We start from the raw sequence: 16411 nt of genomic DNA on the forward strand, positions 1-16411 counted from the left end.
AGACATTTCTCCAAAGGAGATAAACACGTGAAAAGATGCTCAACAGCATCGTTAGCCATCATGGAAACACAAATCAAAATCACAATGAGATAGGACTTCACACCCACCAGGATGGCCAGAATAAAAATGACAGACAATGACAAGTGTGGCAAGGATAGAGAGAAACTGGAACACCCGTATGTGCTGGTGGGAATCAAAAATGGTGCAGCCAGTTTGGAAACGCTTTGGCAGTTCTCTAAAAGGTTAAACATAGAGTTTCCATATCACCCAGAAATTCTACTCTTAGGTATACACCCAAGAGAAATGAAAACATACATCCACACAAAAACCTGTACATGAATGTTCTAGCAGCATTACTCATAATAGTCAAAAATGGAAACAACCCAAGGGCCTGGGTAACATCGAAGAATGAATGAGTAACAAAGATGTGGTCCATCCATGCAAAGGAATACTATTCCCTGGAAAGGAATGAAGCGGTGCTCCGTGCTGTAACGTGGATGAACATTGAAAACATGGTGCTAAGTGAGTGAAAGCAGCCAGTCACAAAAGACCGCACATTGTATAATTCCATTTACATGAACAGTCCAACGTAGGGAAAGCCACACCAACAGAAAGGAGATTAGTGGTTGCCAGATGCTAGGGGAGAGGAATAGGAGTGACTGCTGATGCCTATGAGGTTTCTTCTGGGGGTGATGAAAATGTTCTATACTTAGAGTGTGGACGTGGTTGTACAATCCTAAGAACATGCTAAAATTGGTGAAGTTTATGGTATGTGAATTATATCTCAATAAAGCTGTTTTTAAAAAGAGTAACTTAAAAAAAATAGCCCAGTTGGATCAGATGAGTGATCGTCACCTAGATTCTGACTTTGGGGGCTGGAACAGGGTGATAATTGGCTACCGAGCTCTGGCCTCAGAGGAGGGGGGTCTGCTGTGTCCTCCACTGTAACTCATCCACCTGCAGAGTATTGAACTTGGAGGCCGAAGAAGCTTAGAAGCTGACCTGAGGTTTATGGGAAGTTCACACGCACACCCCACCTTGGGACTGGTGTTACCCAGTTATTTTGCTACTAGCATCTAGCAAACAGCTTCATTATTCAATTTTGATTTCAACTGCTTCTGACTGGCCTTTGCTAATCCTTGCGAATGACCTGGAGCCATTGGTCTGGCTTCGAGAAGGAGCAAATCGATTGTCATTTTCAAAGGCACGAATGCCTAGCTTTCCTTCTGCTCCAGCAAGTCCCGCCAGCCCTGCAGTCAGTCCACGGAGCACACCTCTGGATTCCTGTTCAGGCTCTGCCACTTAGTAGCTGGGTGTCCTTGGACCAGTGTCCTACCCTTCCCGAGCTTCAGTCTCCTCCTCCGTCAAATGAGAGCGGTCCCCCGCCCCATCCCCTCAAGGTCGCTGCTCCTCCCCATTCCCCAGGCTGGGCGCGGTTCAAGAGTTGTGCCGGCACCATTTGAGAACCTACATTAGACCTTGCAGGAAGGCAGGAAGATTGTTTTCCAAGCTGAACTTGGCTGTTCTTTGAAATCGCAGCGTGTGTCAGCAGGGAGGGTCGGGTCCTGTGTCCTTGATCATCTATTTTTGGACCACAGAGAAATGAGAGCCAGTGACAGAAAAACAATCTAGGGGACCAGATGTCTCAGGAGAGATTGTTACCCTTGTTAATTACTTAAACGACAACCTGCTACATCTGAGCTGAGGACCCAGCCTGCTCTCCAACCACGTCCTGCATGAATCTGTGTTCTACCGGGGCCTCTGACCTCCAGCTGCCCTGAACTTGACAGGAATTACTGACCTGGGACTGATCCATAATTTCAAGTGCCTCTCATTAGAGGAGACAGCCTCTCAATCTTTTAAAGCAAAATCTCTCTCCCAGTCACCTGAGAACTTGTCACTTAAAAAAAGAAAAAACTAAACTAAAATATCTATGGCTGTCATTCTTTTTTTTTTTTTTTTTTTTTGAGATGGAGTTTCACTCATGTTACCCAGGCTGGAGTGCAATGGTGTGATCTCGGCTCACTGCAACCTCCGCCTCCTGGGTTCAGGCAATTCTCCTGCCTCAGCCTCCTGAGTAGCTGGGACTACAGGCACGCGCCACCATGCCCAGCTAATTTTTGTATTTTCAGTAGAGACGGGGTTTCACCATGTTGACCAGGATGGTCTCGATCTCTTGACCTCGTGATCCACCCGCCTCGGCCTCCCACAGTGCTGGGATCACAGGCGTGAGCCACCGCGCCCGGCCCCTTTTTTTTTTTTTTTTTTTTTTAGCTCTTTGGCAGATTTTTCTTTTTCTTAATCTGTTCCCCCGCCACCCCAGATCCTCCCTTTTGCCTTCTCAGTCTCCAGACCTGGCACTGGAAGTCTGGTGTCCAGTTAGGGTACCTCCATGTGGCCAGTGCATGGGAGGGGTTGTCCACTGGCTCAGCTGCCCTGGCAGTGGGACTGATCAGGCACCTGGACTCAGAAAGTACCATGGAAGGCCGGGTACAGTGGTTCACACCCATAATCCTAGCACTTTGGAAGGCCAAGGAGGGCGGATTGCCTGAGCTCAGGGAGTTCGAGACCAGCCTAGGCAACACAATGAAACCCATCTCTACTAAAATAGAAAAAAAAAATTTTTTACAGGTGCACACCATCAGGGTATGGTGGCGTGCACCTGTAGTCCCAGCTACTCAGGAGGGTGAAACAGGAGAATCTCTTGAGCCCGGGAGGCAGAGGTTGCAGCGAGCCGAGATCATGCCACTGCATTCCAGCCTGGCGACACAGCCAGTGGAAAATCTGATTGACCTGTGAATTTGTGTGGTGCTGGATTTGGTTTCTCCTGGCCATTGTGGTGTGTACACACACACACACACACACACACACACACACACACACACTGTATCTCTCTCTCTCTCTCTCTCTCTCTCTCTGTCTCTCTCTCTCTCTCCACGTATCTCTGGGATGGTTTCGAAAGCAACAGCAAGGCATGACACTGGACCGGAGGCTCAAGATGAAATGAACAGCCCCTGCCCTCCCCACATGAAGAGCCCCAGGGCTGTGGCCACCTGAACCCCCCACCTGTGGCAGAGGCGTCGGGTGGATCGGGTAAGAAGGCAAGGAAAGAGGGAAGGGGAAGAAGGCAAAGGCAGCCCACTTTTCAGCTTGTAGACCAAAGCCATTCAACCCAGCAGAAGGCTGGTGCCACCCACAAGGGAGAGCGGCCAATGCCTCCCCCCAGATAGAGGGTGAGGCATCTAGGATATTTTCTCAGGCATTGAGAAGAATATAAGCCCCGGTGGATGTGCTGGATGTGCCCAACAGGAAGGGCTATTGGGAAGTCACATCCATCAGCCAATGTCACCAACCACTGGCGGCTAAGGTTCCTTTGGCAAAGCTTTGTATCCAGATTTGGAATCCTACCCAAATCTCTGATAAGTGAAACTCATAAAACAGAGTTACTCTTTCTAAACTGTGTGTGGCATGAGGGGGCCCCCCCTCACCCCAGGTCACCTCCCACAAACGCAGTTTGAACCCTCATTTATGTTTTCATATGAAAAAGAGGAAAAGGCAATAGTCCTGTAGAAATAAAAGCGAAATCCTCTCTGCTTCCCTGCCCGGGCTCACTCCCCTCCCTCCCAGAGGCAGAGGCTGGCATGACCTCTGAGAACATTCTTTTCCTTCCGCACCTTTCTGTCTAAGCAGATTCACACATATGCTGGAGTAACATGGGGAGGTGTTTCATATGTTTTAATTTTTTCATATCAAGGAAATCATGCTTAGGCTCCATTCTGTAAGTTTTCTGTAACTTTTTTTTTCATGCAACATTAGGTTTTTGAGATTTATACACATTGGTTCTGACAGCTCTGGAACAACACTGTCTAATATAACTTTCTGATAAAAATGTTCTATGTCGGCCGGGCACGGTGGCTCATGGCTGTAATCCCAACACTTTGGGAGGCTGAGGCAGGTGGATCACAAGGTCAGGAGTTCAACATTAGCCTGGACAATATGGTGAAACCCTGTCTCAACTAAAAATACAAAAGAATTAGCCAGGCATAGTGGTGCGTGCCTGTAGTCCCAGCTACTTGGGAGGCTGAGGCAGGAGAATTGCCTGAACCTGGGAGGCGGAGGCTGTAGTGAGCTGAGGTCACACCATTGCACTCCAACCTGAGAGACAGGGTGAGACTTCGTCTCAAAAAAAAAAAAAAAAAAAATTCTACATCCACCTGTGCACTGCCATTGAGCACTTGGGGTTTGGGGCTTTTTTTTTTTTTGAGACAGTGTCTCACTCTGTCACCCAGACTGGAGCGCAGAGGTAAGATCATAGATCAGTGCAGCCTCTACCTCCTGGGCCGAAGCTATCCTCCCCTCAATCTCCTTAGTAGCTGGGACCACAGGTGGGTCCAGCCATGCCCTGCTTTTTTTTTTTTTTTTGTAGAGATGGGGGGTCTTGCTATGTTGTCCAGGTTGGTCTCAAACTTCTGAGCTCAAGTGATCCTCCCACCTCAGCCTCCCAAAAAGCTGAAATTACGGGTGTGAGCCACTGCACCCAGCCTACTGAGCACTTGGTATGGGATTAGTGCAACTGAGCAACTAAGTTTTAGATTTTCTTTAATTTTAGTTTGCTGACACTGAAATAGCTGCATGTGGCTGGGGCTGCCATGTTGGGCGGGGCCATTATTAATCCCGCCATTATTAATACCATTATAATAATCCCGCCATTATTACCAATCTGATGGGTGTGAAATGCTTATTTCTCTTGCTTAATGTGCTATTCCCTGATGATGGGTTGGGTTGAGCATACTGTCCTGTTGGTTGGCCAATCCGATTTCCGCTCTGGGAACCACCTGTTCCTTTCTTCTGCCCCTCCTTCTGCTGCGGTGGAACCCCCAGCAGCAGCTTCTCTTTCTCTTGCACATCTGCGTGTGTGCTGTTTCCTCAGGGAAGCCTTCTCTGGCCTCAATCAGAGTTGGAGTCTCTATCATAAACTCTCACAGAACCTGGTACTTCTTTTGATACTGAACACAACTCTGAAGAATTTCATTGTGTGATTTTATTTTTATTACTAGTTTCTCACAGCATCTCAGGGCCTAGACCCGTCTCTGACACACAGTGGATTGGATCGAGTCCAATCATGAAGACAGAAATACAAGGATGAGGGTCGCGTCTTAGCCCCAACCCAGGACCCATGGACACCTTCTCTAGGATACCACCAGTTCATTCCACACGGGGATTTTTCATTGAAAGTAGGACAGATTTTTCAAGCAAGAATACAAAGCAAAACCTCAATAAATACCAAAGGGTCTGACTTGTGAGGATTACTTTGGCACCAAATAAATTGAATTAGAAATCAGTAACAAACCTAACTGATAAAATTGCCTGGAAATGTAAAATCACACTTATAAATAACTTAGGGATCAAAGGAGAAATCCAAACAGATATTAGATAGAAATTAGATTAAAAGAGAACTGAGCAAAAATAAATATACTCAAAACTTGTGAGATGAGCTAAAAGAGAATTTAGAGGGAACACAGTTGCTAATGCCGTGTTATATAAATGCTAATATTGGAGAAAAAAGAAAGATGAAAGGTAATTAGCTAAGCCAACGACTCTAGACGCTAGAAAAAGGACAACAGAGTAAACGTTAGTGAAATGTCAAAGGTACCATTAAGGATATCAATCAAATGAAAAGTTGGTTCATTGCAAGTGGATTGGAAAAGCACAGATGCTTTCACACGAGTTAGGAAATAGGGCCCAGGGCTCTAGATGCAGAGGCAATGTGAGACCTCGGTTCGCGGACTGCGGTGCTTAGGAAGGGGCCTGCTGTCTGGCAGCTGGTCTCAGCTCTGCCCAGGACTCGCAGGAGACCTGGGAGGGTCACTTCCCACCTTCAGACCTCGGGTTTTCCATCTGTAGTATGGGAGAGTTGGAGATTGAATATCCCTAAGGTGTCTTCCAAACCTAACTCTCTGGGAATGTTTTATTCTGATGCAGTAGCAGAGAGGAAAGTGATATTATCCCAGGAGGGAGCTATGATTCCCTAGCCACATGGAGTAGAAGTCTCGTCTAGGATTCAGTAGCTACTCATCTTCCCTCCCCCATCTTGCTGCTCCCAGCAGCAATGGCTTATTCTCATTTCCTCCATTTCACCCTCATTCCTCCTTCACCCCTTCCTTTGCCCCTGGCTTGCTCCTCCATCCTCCCCAGAGAGCCCTTCCTGAGCCCCAGATGGAGTTGGATCTCCCCAGTCCGCAATCTTATTAAATAGCTCTTGTCAGCTGGGCGCTGTGGCTCACGCCTGTAATCCCAGCACTTGGGGAGGCCAAGGAGGGTGGATCACTTGAGGTCAGGGGTTCAAGACCAGCCTGGCCAACATGGTGAAACCCCGTCTCTACTAAAAAGACAAAAAATTAGCTGGGCATGGTGGTGGATGCCTGTAACCCCAGTTACTCAGGAGGCTGAAGCAGGAGAATCACTTGAACCCAGGAGGCGGAGATTGCAGTGAGCCACGATTGCACCACTGCACTCCAGCCTGGGCAATGACAGCAAAACTCTGTTTAAAAAAAAAAAAAAATAGCTTTTGTCTAAATGTCACAAACAATCACAGGTATAGTGTGTTTAGTGACCTCCCAAGACATCTTGCCGGGTCCATGTGGGCTCTGCCTTCCTCACCGGTGTATTTCCAGGGCACTGCGTGGCAGGCAGGGCTCCATCCTTATTTCTGCGATACTATTTAGATTTGTGCAATGCTCCCCATTCAAACAGGACCAGCTCCTTCGCCAACTGGGATAAAGCTGCCCGCCTGCCCGCCCTCCGGGCTCCCAGGGCTGCTGGCAGCTGTGGCTCTTGCCTCTTATTTACCTGCATTGACCTTAGAGCAACTCAGAGCTCCATTCAGCAAAGCTGTCTCCTGCCAAAGCCGTTACAATTTCTTAGCTCCAGGCAGAGACAGACCGCAGATGGCTTAATTTAGAAGCATCTCAGAAGGAATTCCTTGCTCCATAGCTCTTCATTCTTTGACTCCAGGGGTCCGCGGGGTCGTGACCACACAAGGGCTTGAGGCCTGACTTGTAATCAGGCTCCTCATGTGTGGCTGAGCCGCTTTGAGAGGGGTGAGTGTGCACGTGGGGCAGGAGCCATGACCTTGCAGCCAGCCACTTTGACTTCACGGACTCCGGGAGCACTTAATAAGAGGCAGTGGAGCTCGTGACGCAGGGCTTGGGGTCTGGAGTCTCACAGCCCTGGGTTCAATCTGTGAAACGGGGCAAATATGACTTACCTTCCGGGACCTCCACTTTCCCATCTGTAAAATGGAGGCAACAATGGTGCAGGCCTCCCCAGGGTGTTCTGAGGCTTGTGTGAAACACATGCACAGCACCCCGCATATAGCAGGTCTGTTCTTGTCCTAGACTTGCTGTTGGCAAGGGGCTGAATGTGCCAGTGCCGGCCTCCAGGACAAATTTTGCGGAGAGGCATCCAGCTGCGAGGCCCTTTGAGGACTGGAACTCCCCTCTCCACTGACCACTGTTTTTTTGGTTAGGAATTTGGAGACTTCGTGGATACAGAACAGGCCCCACCTCCCTTCTCTTTCTAAAGGGTTCATCCCACCTGGGGTAAAGGCTTCTGCTTGAGTTCACTTTCATTAGAGTCCGCCAGGCCCAGGCACTAAGCATCTCCTTTGGTTTTCGCCTCCAGACTCTGCCTCACTGGGCCCAGGCGGCACGGCCCCCTCCGGCCTCTGCAGATCTGTTTCCCTTCTGGTCCCTCCCACCTCCCTCATCCCAGTTTTTCCAGGGCACATTCAAGTCCCCCCTGGCGTGGCTGGTCAGCAGAGAGGGCAGGCAGGTGCTCTCGACTTCCTTCACTCATTCATTCATACATTTGGTCGCCCACCCAACCTTGTTTAAACACTTCTCAGATGCCAGGTTCTATGTCAGGCACTGGGGGTCCCTCAGGGAACAGGCCAGGAGCAGACCCAGCTTCACAGAGGCTGAACCCTTCCTTGAGCTCCCCTCTGGGGTGAATTAACTCCGTGAGATTCCAGTTGGAATGGGAAGTCATCCACATCAGAGGGCACAGGCGACATGCGTTCTGCCTCTCCCAATGTCAGCACACAGTAGGTGCCAAAATGGGTGTGGTCAGTCACGGGGAGGCGGCAGGGGGGAGCCTCTTGTGCCCAAAACACCCCTTTAGAAAACCAAGGGGAAGATGGAACTTGGAACTCTGAAGTGCAGGGGGGGTGTGCTTAGCAGTTGCTGGCACACAGTAGGTGCTTAATAAATAGTTTTTAGATGGATGGATGGGTGAATGCTTCTGCTTCAGTGAAGTTCCTAAGTAAAGGGAAATTGTGAAACCAAGAAAAATTTCCCATCAGGGTTCTCCTTTGTCCTTGTGTGGTTAGGCTGAGCAGCTTTTCAGGGCTTTAGTCCTCCAGCTGCCTTCTTGGTATATGAGATGAGTGGGTGCTGGTGAGCCTCCTGCCACCAGCCCGGCCAGCCACAGCCCCGCCCACCACAGCCCCGCCCACCATCTCTGCTTGCTGATTTGCCCAGGGAATGGCTTGAGGACTGTATTAGCTTCTAGAGGCTGCTATAACAAGTTATCACAAATTGGCTGGGCACGGTGGCTCATGCCTGTAATCCCAGAACCTTGGGAGGCCAAGGCGGGTGGATCACCTGAGGTCAGGAGTTCAAGACCAAACTGACCAACATGAAGAGCCCCCATCTCTATTAAAAATACAAAATTAGCCAGGTGTGGTGGCAGGCACCTGTAATCCCAGCTACTTGGGAGGCTGAGGCAGGAGAATTGCTTGAACCTGGGAGGCAGAGGTTGCAGTGAGCCGAGATCATGCCACTGAAAGGTGGCTGCCAGGGACTTAGGGGACAGGGACATGGGAAGCTGCTATCCAAGGGGTGTATTTCATTTGTGCAAAGTGAGTACTCTCTAGAGACCTATTGTACAGCCTGTGCCTGTACAGGCTGGAGTTAGCAATACTGCATATTCCGTACTGTGCCCTTGAACATACTGCTAAGAGATCAAATCTAATGTTAAGGGTTCTTACCAAGAAAAGTCTCCAAAAAACAAAACAATGGAAAACCAACTGAGCAGGAGGAAGCTTTGGAATTGATACTTTTTTGTTTGTTTGTTTTGGAGACAGAGTCTCTGTCTCCTAGGCTGGCGTGTAGTGGCGTGACCATGGCTCACTGCAGCCTCGACCTCCTGAGCTCAGTCAATCCTCCCAGCTCAGCCTCCCAAGTAGCTGGGACTACAGGCATGCACCACTAAGCCTGGCTGATTTTTGTATTATTTGTTGCCTGGGCTGGTCTCTAATTCTTGGGCACAAGCAATCTGCCTACCTTGGCCCCCAAAGTGCTGGGATTACAGGTGTGAATCACCTTATCTGGCCATTATTTTTTATTGTAGTGATGGTTACAAGGCTGTCTGCATACGTCCAAACTCATCAAATTTTACCAAAAAAATACAGGTTTTGCAGGTTAGGTAGATCAATTTACCTCAAGATTCTTTTTTTTCTTTTTCTTTCTTTTTTCTTTTTTTTTTTTTTTTTGAGACGGAGTTTCGCTCTTGTTACCCAGGCTGGAGTGCAATGGCACGATCTCGGCTCACCGCAACCTCCTCCTCCTGGGTTCAAGCAATTCTCTTGCCTCAGCCTCCCAAGTAGCTGGGACTACAGGCGCGCAGCACCACACCCAGCTAATTTTTGTATTTTTAGTAGAGACGGGGTTTCACCTTGTTGACTAGGATAGTCTCGATCTCTTGACCTCGTGATCCACCCGCCTCAGCCTCCCAAAGTGCTGGGATTATAGGCGTAAGCCACCGCGCCCGGCCCCTCAAGATTCTTTTTTTTTTTTTTTTTGAGATGGAGTTTCACTCTTGTTACCCAGGCTGGAGTGCAATGGTGCGATCTCGGCTCACCGCAACCTCCGCCTCCTGGGTTCAGGCAATTCTCCTGCCTCAGCCTCCTGAGCAGCTGGGATTACAGGCACGCACCACCATGCCCAGCTAATTTTTTTGTATTTTTAGTAGAGACGGGGTTTCACCATGTTGACCAGGATGGTCTCGATCTCTTGACCTCGTGATCCACCCGCCTCGGCCTCCCAAAGTGCTGGGATTACAGGCTTGAGCCACCGCGCCCGGCTCCCCTCAAGATTCTTAAAAATATCTTTTAAAAAAGTAAAATTAACTTTGGGAGGCCAAAGGCAGAGGGTCATTTGAGGCTAGGAGTTCCACACCACTCTGGGCAACATGTTGAGACCCCTGTCTCTACAAAATATACAAAAATTAGCCGGGCATGGTGGCTTGCACCTGTAGTCCTAGCTATTGGAGGGGAGGCAGGAGGATCCCTTGAGTCCAGGAGTTCAAGGCTGCAGTGAGCTGTGATTGTGCCACTGCACTCTAGCCTGGGTGACAGACGGAGACCCTGACTCAGAAAAAAAAAAAAAAAGAAAGAAAAATTCTTATTACAGTGACATTGTAACAACATAGATAGTTGTTTTCACATGCTAAACATTTTGCAAAGCCAAATATAAATTGTTATTATTACTATTTGAAAAATATGTATGTGAAAAAAATGCCCCTGTTCTAAAAAACAAACAAGGAGGCACCACTGGTGACTGGCCACCAGAGACACCACGATTGCCAATCTGGGTGTCACTGAAGGCCATGGAGACCTGAGGTCCGAGCTGGCTGGACACCAGGGTGGCTGCATGCCTGGAGCCCCCGAGGTTTGATGCACCTGTCTTCCTAAGCATCTCTAGCTGTCTTTTTTGAGACCAAGTCTCACTCTGTTGCCCAGGCTGGAGCGCAGTGGCACAATCTCGGCTCACTGCAACCTCCACCTCCTGAGTTCAAGCGATTCTCCTGCCTTAGCCTTCTGAGTGGGTGGGACTACAGGTGCCCACCACCACACCTGGCTACTTTTTGTATTTCTAGTAGAGATGGGGTCTCACCATGTTAGTGAGGCTGATCTCAAACTCCTGACAAGTGATCCACCCACCTCGGCCTCCCAAAGTGCTGGGATTACAAGTGTAAGCCACTGCGCCCAGCCTCTAGCTGCCTTTTAGGAGCCACGGGCTTCAGGAAGATCATGTCAAAGAGTAAAAATCAGGCCACCACTCTCCGGAGGGTCCCAAAGGTGTCCTTTGTCCACGGACTATTTTCCTCCTGCTCTCTGTGCAGGGCCTTCTCTCTTCTCAACGTGTCTTGTGAGGCTACTTGGACATTTTTCTGAAACTTTGAGATTGAGCTGAGAGCACGGTCATGGTTTGCTTAATGGACATGAGTTGCCCAGCACACACTCCAGCCCTGGGGCCAGGTGGGCACGGGGCGACTGTGCTACGGGCCCTGACCTGGGGGGCTCAGTAGCTTTTGGGCTGGGCTCAGGCGGCTCCCTCAGTTGCAAGATTCCCAACGCAATTCTGAGACAAACCCCAAAAATCTGAAACCTGAGGCTGGGGCTGGGCAAAAATTAGCCAGGCGTGGTGGTGCGTGCCTGTAATCCCAGCTACTCAGGAGGCTGAGGCAGGAGGATCACTTGAAGCTGGGAGGGGGAGGCTGCAGTGAGTGGAGATCACACCACTCTACTCCAGCCCTGGCGACAGAGCGAGACTCCATCTCAAAAAAAGAATCCAGCACTTACAGTCCACAGGTTGGGGGTCACCAATTCCCTGTGGTGGCAGTCCTGAACCACATTCTGCTCTGGGCCTCTGTTCCCTCGTCTGTGAAATGGTAAGCACAGTCCGAGGGGGATTCCACCAGGCCCCGAGCACAGAGACTTTCCCTACAAGCCCCTCTTTAGCTTCCCTCTATGTCCTTTTCATATTTTACCCTCTCCCCATTTTCTTTTTCTGTCACCTTTCGTCACCCTAACCTGCAGCACCATGGGCTTAGCTAACCAGTCCGGGGTGGCCAACCCTGGCCTGGATTCTTGTTAAGAACCCTGTGGCTGTCCCAGGCGTGGGTCCTGCTTTATCCTGAAGCCACTGCAGAGCCTTCAGCTGCTCCTGCAAATCCAAAATGGACCTGTCCTGCCCACCCTCGACCTCACAAACCAGGGCCAGCATGCATGCTACCCGCTTTGCCCTCGAACCCCAGCTCATCCATCAAGACCCCCTGTAGGTATCCCTTCCCCAGGACCCACGCAATTTGTTCTCACTGCACAGTCCCCAGCCCTCTGTCCACTGTCATGAAATAGCCTGTGGTTACTGTTGGACGTCTGCTCTCCTCTAGATTAACAGCTCCGTGAGGGTAGAGCCAGGTCTCTCTGGCTTACTGCTGTATCCCCTGCATCCGACACAGAGTTGTGTTAATAAACATGCATTTCATGAATTAACGGATGCATAGAAGCCCAGATGGGTGAATGAACACATGAGCCCAAACCCTTTCCACCCTATACCGCCCTTAGGTTATCCCAAAGGAGAAATGCCAAGTCAGGAGGATGTTGTGCTCAGTTAATGGGATGGGTTTTGTGGCACCTGGAGGTGATGTAACAGACACAGTGGACACCAGGAAACAAGGCGGGGTCTTTACCCACCACCGTTTCTTGAGACGAAAGGGCAGACTGAGATACCAATTACACAAAATCTTAACTCAAGAGGCTCCCACTCCTTGGATCTGTCTCCCTTGCATTTTATTTTTTTTTTTTCTGATTTGTTCTTGAGCTCTGGTTCTGGTGCTGTTGAGGTTCAGCTCTTGACTCGTATGGTGGCTGCTGCTGGGCAGGAGGGAAGTGACCTAATTCCCAGCAAGGGAGTACAGACAGGGCCAGGAGGTCCCCCTTGGAGAGGGTGGCTTGTTTGCATTTTTTTTTTTTTTTTTTTGAGACGGAGTTTCGCTCTTGTTACCCAGGCTGGAGTGCAATGGCGCAATCTCGGCTCACCGCAACCTCCGCCTCCTGGGTTCAGGCAATTCTCCTGCCTCAGCCTCCTGAGTTGCTGGGATTACAGGCACGAGCCACCATGCCCAGCTAATGTTTTTTGTATTTTTAGTAGAGACGGGGTTTCACCATGTTGACCAGGATTTTTTTTTTTTTTTTGAGACAGAGTCTCGCTCTGTCATCCAGGCTGGATTGCAGTGGCACAATCTTAGCTCACTGCAACCTCCACTTCTAGGCTCAAGTGATTCTCCTGCTTCAGCCTCCTGAGTAGCTGGGACTATAGGCGCATGCCACCATGCCTGGTTAATTTTTGTATTTTTAGTAAAGATGAGACTTCACTATGTTGGTCAGGCTGGTCTTGAACTTCTGACCTCGGGATCCGCCCACCTTGGCCTCCCAAAGTGCTGGGATTACAGGCATGAGCCACCACATCCAGCCTGTTTGGGGTTTGTGATGATGGAAAAGCAGTGTGTGAAGGACACTGGGTACCAGGTCCCACTGCCTGGTGGTCTGGTCATGGTCCGGTGACATTTGCTTTGCATGCTGTTCCCCAGCAGAGGAACACCTCCCCCAGGCAGCCACTGCTCTCTGCCTTGCACTCAGCACCAGGAGGCTCCCAGCCCTTGCTGTTACTTCCTCCCTCTTACAGCTATTTCCATCATTACTCTAAGATGGAAGTAGGGGGTGGGCAAGGGGAGCAACTGGAGTGAGCTGCACCAAAGACTCGCCTTGCCCACCCGCTCGTCCCTTCTGTTCACAGGTGGGTCGCCATCTCGACACGTTCCCCACGGAGGCCGATCGACAGCGAGCACTGAAAGCCCACCGGGAAGAGCGTGCCGTGCGCCAAGGCACCCTGCGGATGGGCAACTACACCCACCCCTAGACCCTCCCTCGCCTGCCACGAAAAGCCACCTTGACATAGTGGAAAATTCCTAGAAGGACTCCCTGTCTTGTCCCAACCCTGACATTCCCCATTTTTAGGCAGGTTCTGCTTCGAGGACCTCAGATTCAAGTCTTAGGTTAATTGTTTTTTGGTGAAAGTCCCCCCTTTTACATTAGTCAACATTAGTCTCCACTTTGCGTCAGTGACCCTCTATCTGGGGCCGCCTCCTCCTCCTCCTCCTCCTCCTCCTCCCCCCTCCCCTCCTCCTCCTCCTCCTCCTCCTCCTCTTCCTCCTCCTTCTCCTCCTCCTCACAGGGCAGGCTGACCCTGCCTCTTCTCAAGCCCTCACCTGTCAAGACAAACCCAAATTACAGGACAATATTTTAGATTCCAGGCTAAGGGTCGACTCCATGGCTCTGCCCATTAAGTGTTCAGACCGGCCTGTGTTTTTCCTGCAGAAAGCATGACAGTGACGCGCTTTGAAAGCCCTAATTTTCTATTCCAAACATGAGTTTTAATTGCTCTTTTTGGGATGCCTGATGTCTCATCACAGCAGTATTATCTCTCTGGGACCTCTGACAGCAGGAAGAGCCAATGGTTCATTACTCCAGCCTGCCCCCGCCTCCTCAGTGCCGGGCCCCTTTAATCAGGCAGACCAAGTTGGACTCCTCCCGCAGGACTGACTTTGGAAGGTCATCCCCCTCTGGAAAAAGAGAGCCTTCTGGGTGGTCGAGGGGGTAGACTGCAGGAACACAGGCCGCTGAGCTTCTCAGCCAAACTCCTGGGCACTTCCTCACTCGGCCTTTCTGTGTGTTCTTTGGTTTCTCTCTGCAAATTATATGCTGATCTATTTTAAATTTAAAATGCTATTTGTCATCCTCCTCTTGGGTCTTTATTTGAAAACTAGTGAGCAAACCAGCCTCAAAGCCACCAGATGAGGGTGCTGCCACACACAGGCTTCTCAAGGTAGGCTACCCCCCAACACATCCTAGCCACGTCTCTTCTCGGGGAGGCAAATCCTCAAGTTTTAAATATCATTTCTAATCTAAGGATTTCTTTTTTCTTTTGACGGAGTCTTACTCTGTCGCCAGGCTGGAGTGCAGTGGCTTGATCTCAACTCACTGCAACCTCCGTCTCCCGGGTTCAAGTGATTCTCCTGCCTTAGCCTCCCACGTAGCTGGGACTACAGGCATGCGCCACCACACCCAGCTAATTTTTGTATTTTTAGTAGAGATAGGGTTTCACCATGTTGACCAGGATGGTCTCGATCGCTTGGCCTCATGATCTGCCCGTCTTGGTCTGCCAAAGTGCTGGGATTACAGGCCTGAGCCACCACACCCAGACAAGGCTTTCTTTTTCTTTTTTTTTTTTTTTTTGAGACATAGTTTTCGCTCCTGTTGCCCAGGCTGGAGTGCAATGGAGCTATCTCAGCTCACTGCAGCCTCCACCTCCCAGGTTCAAGCGATTCTCCTGCCTCAGTCTCACAAGTAGCTGGGATTACAGGCAGGTGCCACCATGTGCAGCTAATTTTTATATTTTTAGTAGAGACAGGGTTTCACCATGTTGGTCAGGCTAGTCTCAAATTCCCGACCTCAGGTGATCCACCCTCCTCGGCCTCCCAAAATGCTGTGATTACAGGTGTCAGCCACCGCACCCGGACCCCAGACTCATTTATCCAACTGCCCACTCAGCGTCTCCACTTGAGTGTCTGGCATTTACTGTTAATTAACGCAGCCAAGGCAGACACTTGAACTTTTTTCTGCCAAACTTGCTTCTCCCTCTGTCTTTCCCATCTCATAAGTGAGACCACCATCCACCTAGCTGTTGAAGCCAAAATTCTTCAATACTCAATTTCCTTCATCTCTCCAGTCTCCCAGGAAGGCAAAGTCAGGAGGCTGGCCCTGAGCTGGCAGTAGCATGCCATGCCACAGAAGAGTGTGAAGCCCAGCGCAGCCCAGCAATTTCCATGTGATCTTGAGCACCAGTCCTAGCCTCTCTGTGCCTTGTCTTGGAGACAGGACCCCACACATCACGAACTGTGTCTTTTTTTTTTTTTTTTTTTTGAGACGGAGTTTCCCTCTTGTTGCCCAGGCTGGAGTGCAATAGCGCAGTCTTGTCTCACTGCAACCTCCGCCTCCCGGGTTCAAGCGATTCTCCTGCCTCGGCCTCCCAAGTAGCTGGGATTACTGGCATGCACCACCACGCCCGGCTAATTTTGTATTTTTAGTAGAGACGGGGTTTCACCACGTTGTCCAGGCTGGTCTCAAACTCTCGATCTCAGGTAATCCGCCCACCTTGGCCTCCCAAAGTGCTGGGATTACAGGAGTGTACCACCGTGCCCAGCCACAGACTGTGTCTTCAAGCTAAATTAGATGACCATTACATTAAAGAATGCATATGATATGATTAGCGCAGGAGCTGGCACTTTTAAGCAATAGATTCACATGAATTATTATTTTCTTCTTATCACTCAAGCACACAGCAGAGGCGTCAACCAGAAGCCTGTGAGACACTAAGAGACGGGGTGAGGCAGGATAATCACGGAGACAGAAGGCTTTCATCCAGACACATCCAGAAGCTCAAGGATATTTTGAATTAAGCCCACTCTTTCGCTCTGAAATCTCCTATGGAAGGGGAGGGGCACATCA

General features: G+C 49.8%; 1 protein-coding gene across 2 annotated transcripts in view; it reads left to right on the plus strand.

Moving 5' to 3' along the window:
* CFAP77 (cilia and flagella associated protein 77) overlaps nucleotides 1–14013 on the plus strand; it is a 159754-nt gene extending 145741 nt beyond the window's left edge. The window contains exon 6 of one of the 2 annotated variants that reach the window (XM_032257686.1): nucleotides 13641–14013. In XM_032257686.1, the coding sequence (XP_032113577.1) occupies nucleotides 13641–13763 (123 nt within the window). In that variant the 3' untranslated portion in view covers nucleotides 13764–14013. Of the gene's footprint in view, nucleotides 1–2968; nucleotides 3595–13640 lie in introns of those variants that run through there. The other variant, XM_032257687.1, reaches the window with a different exon arrangement.
* Nucleotides 14014–16411: the final 2398 nt, after the last annotated feature.

Source organism: Sapajus apella, unplaced genomic scaffold, assembly GCF_009761245.1.
Source record: "Sapajus apella isolate SASKATOON/1434 unplaced genomic scaffold, GSC_monkey_1.0 scaffold97, whole genome shotgun sequence".
In the NCBI taxonomy this organism is placed as follows: domain Eukaryota; kingdom Metazoa; phylum Chordata; class Mammalia; order Primates; family Cebidae; genus Sapajus; species Sapajus apella.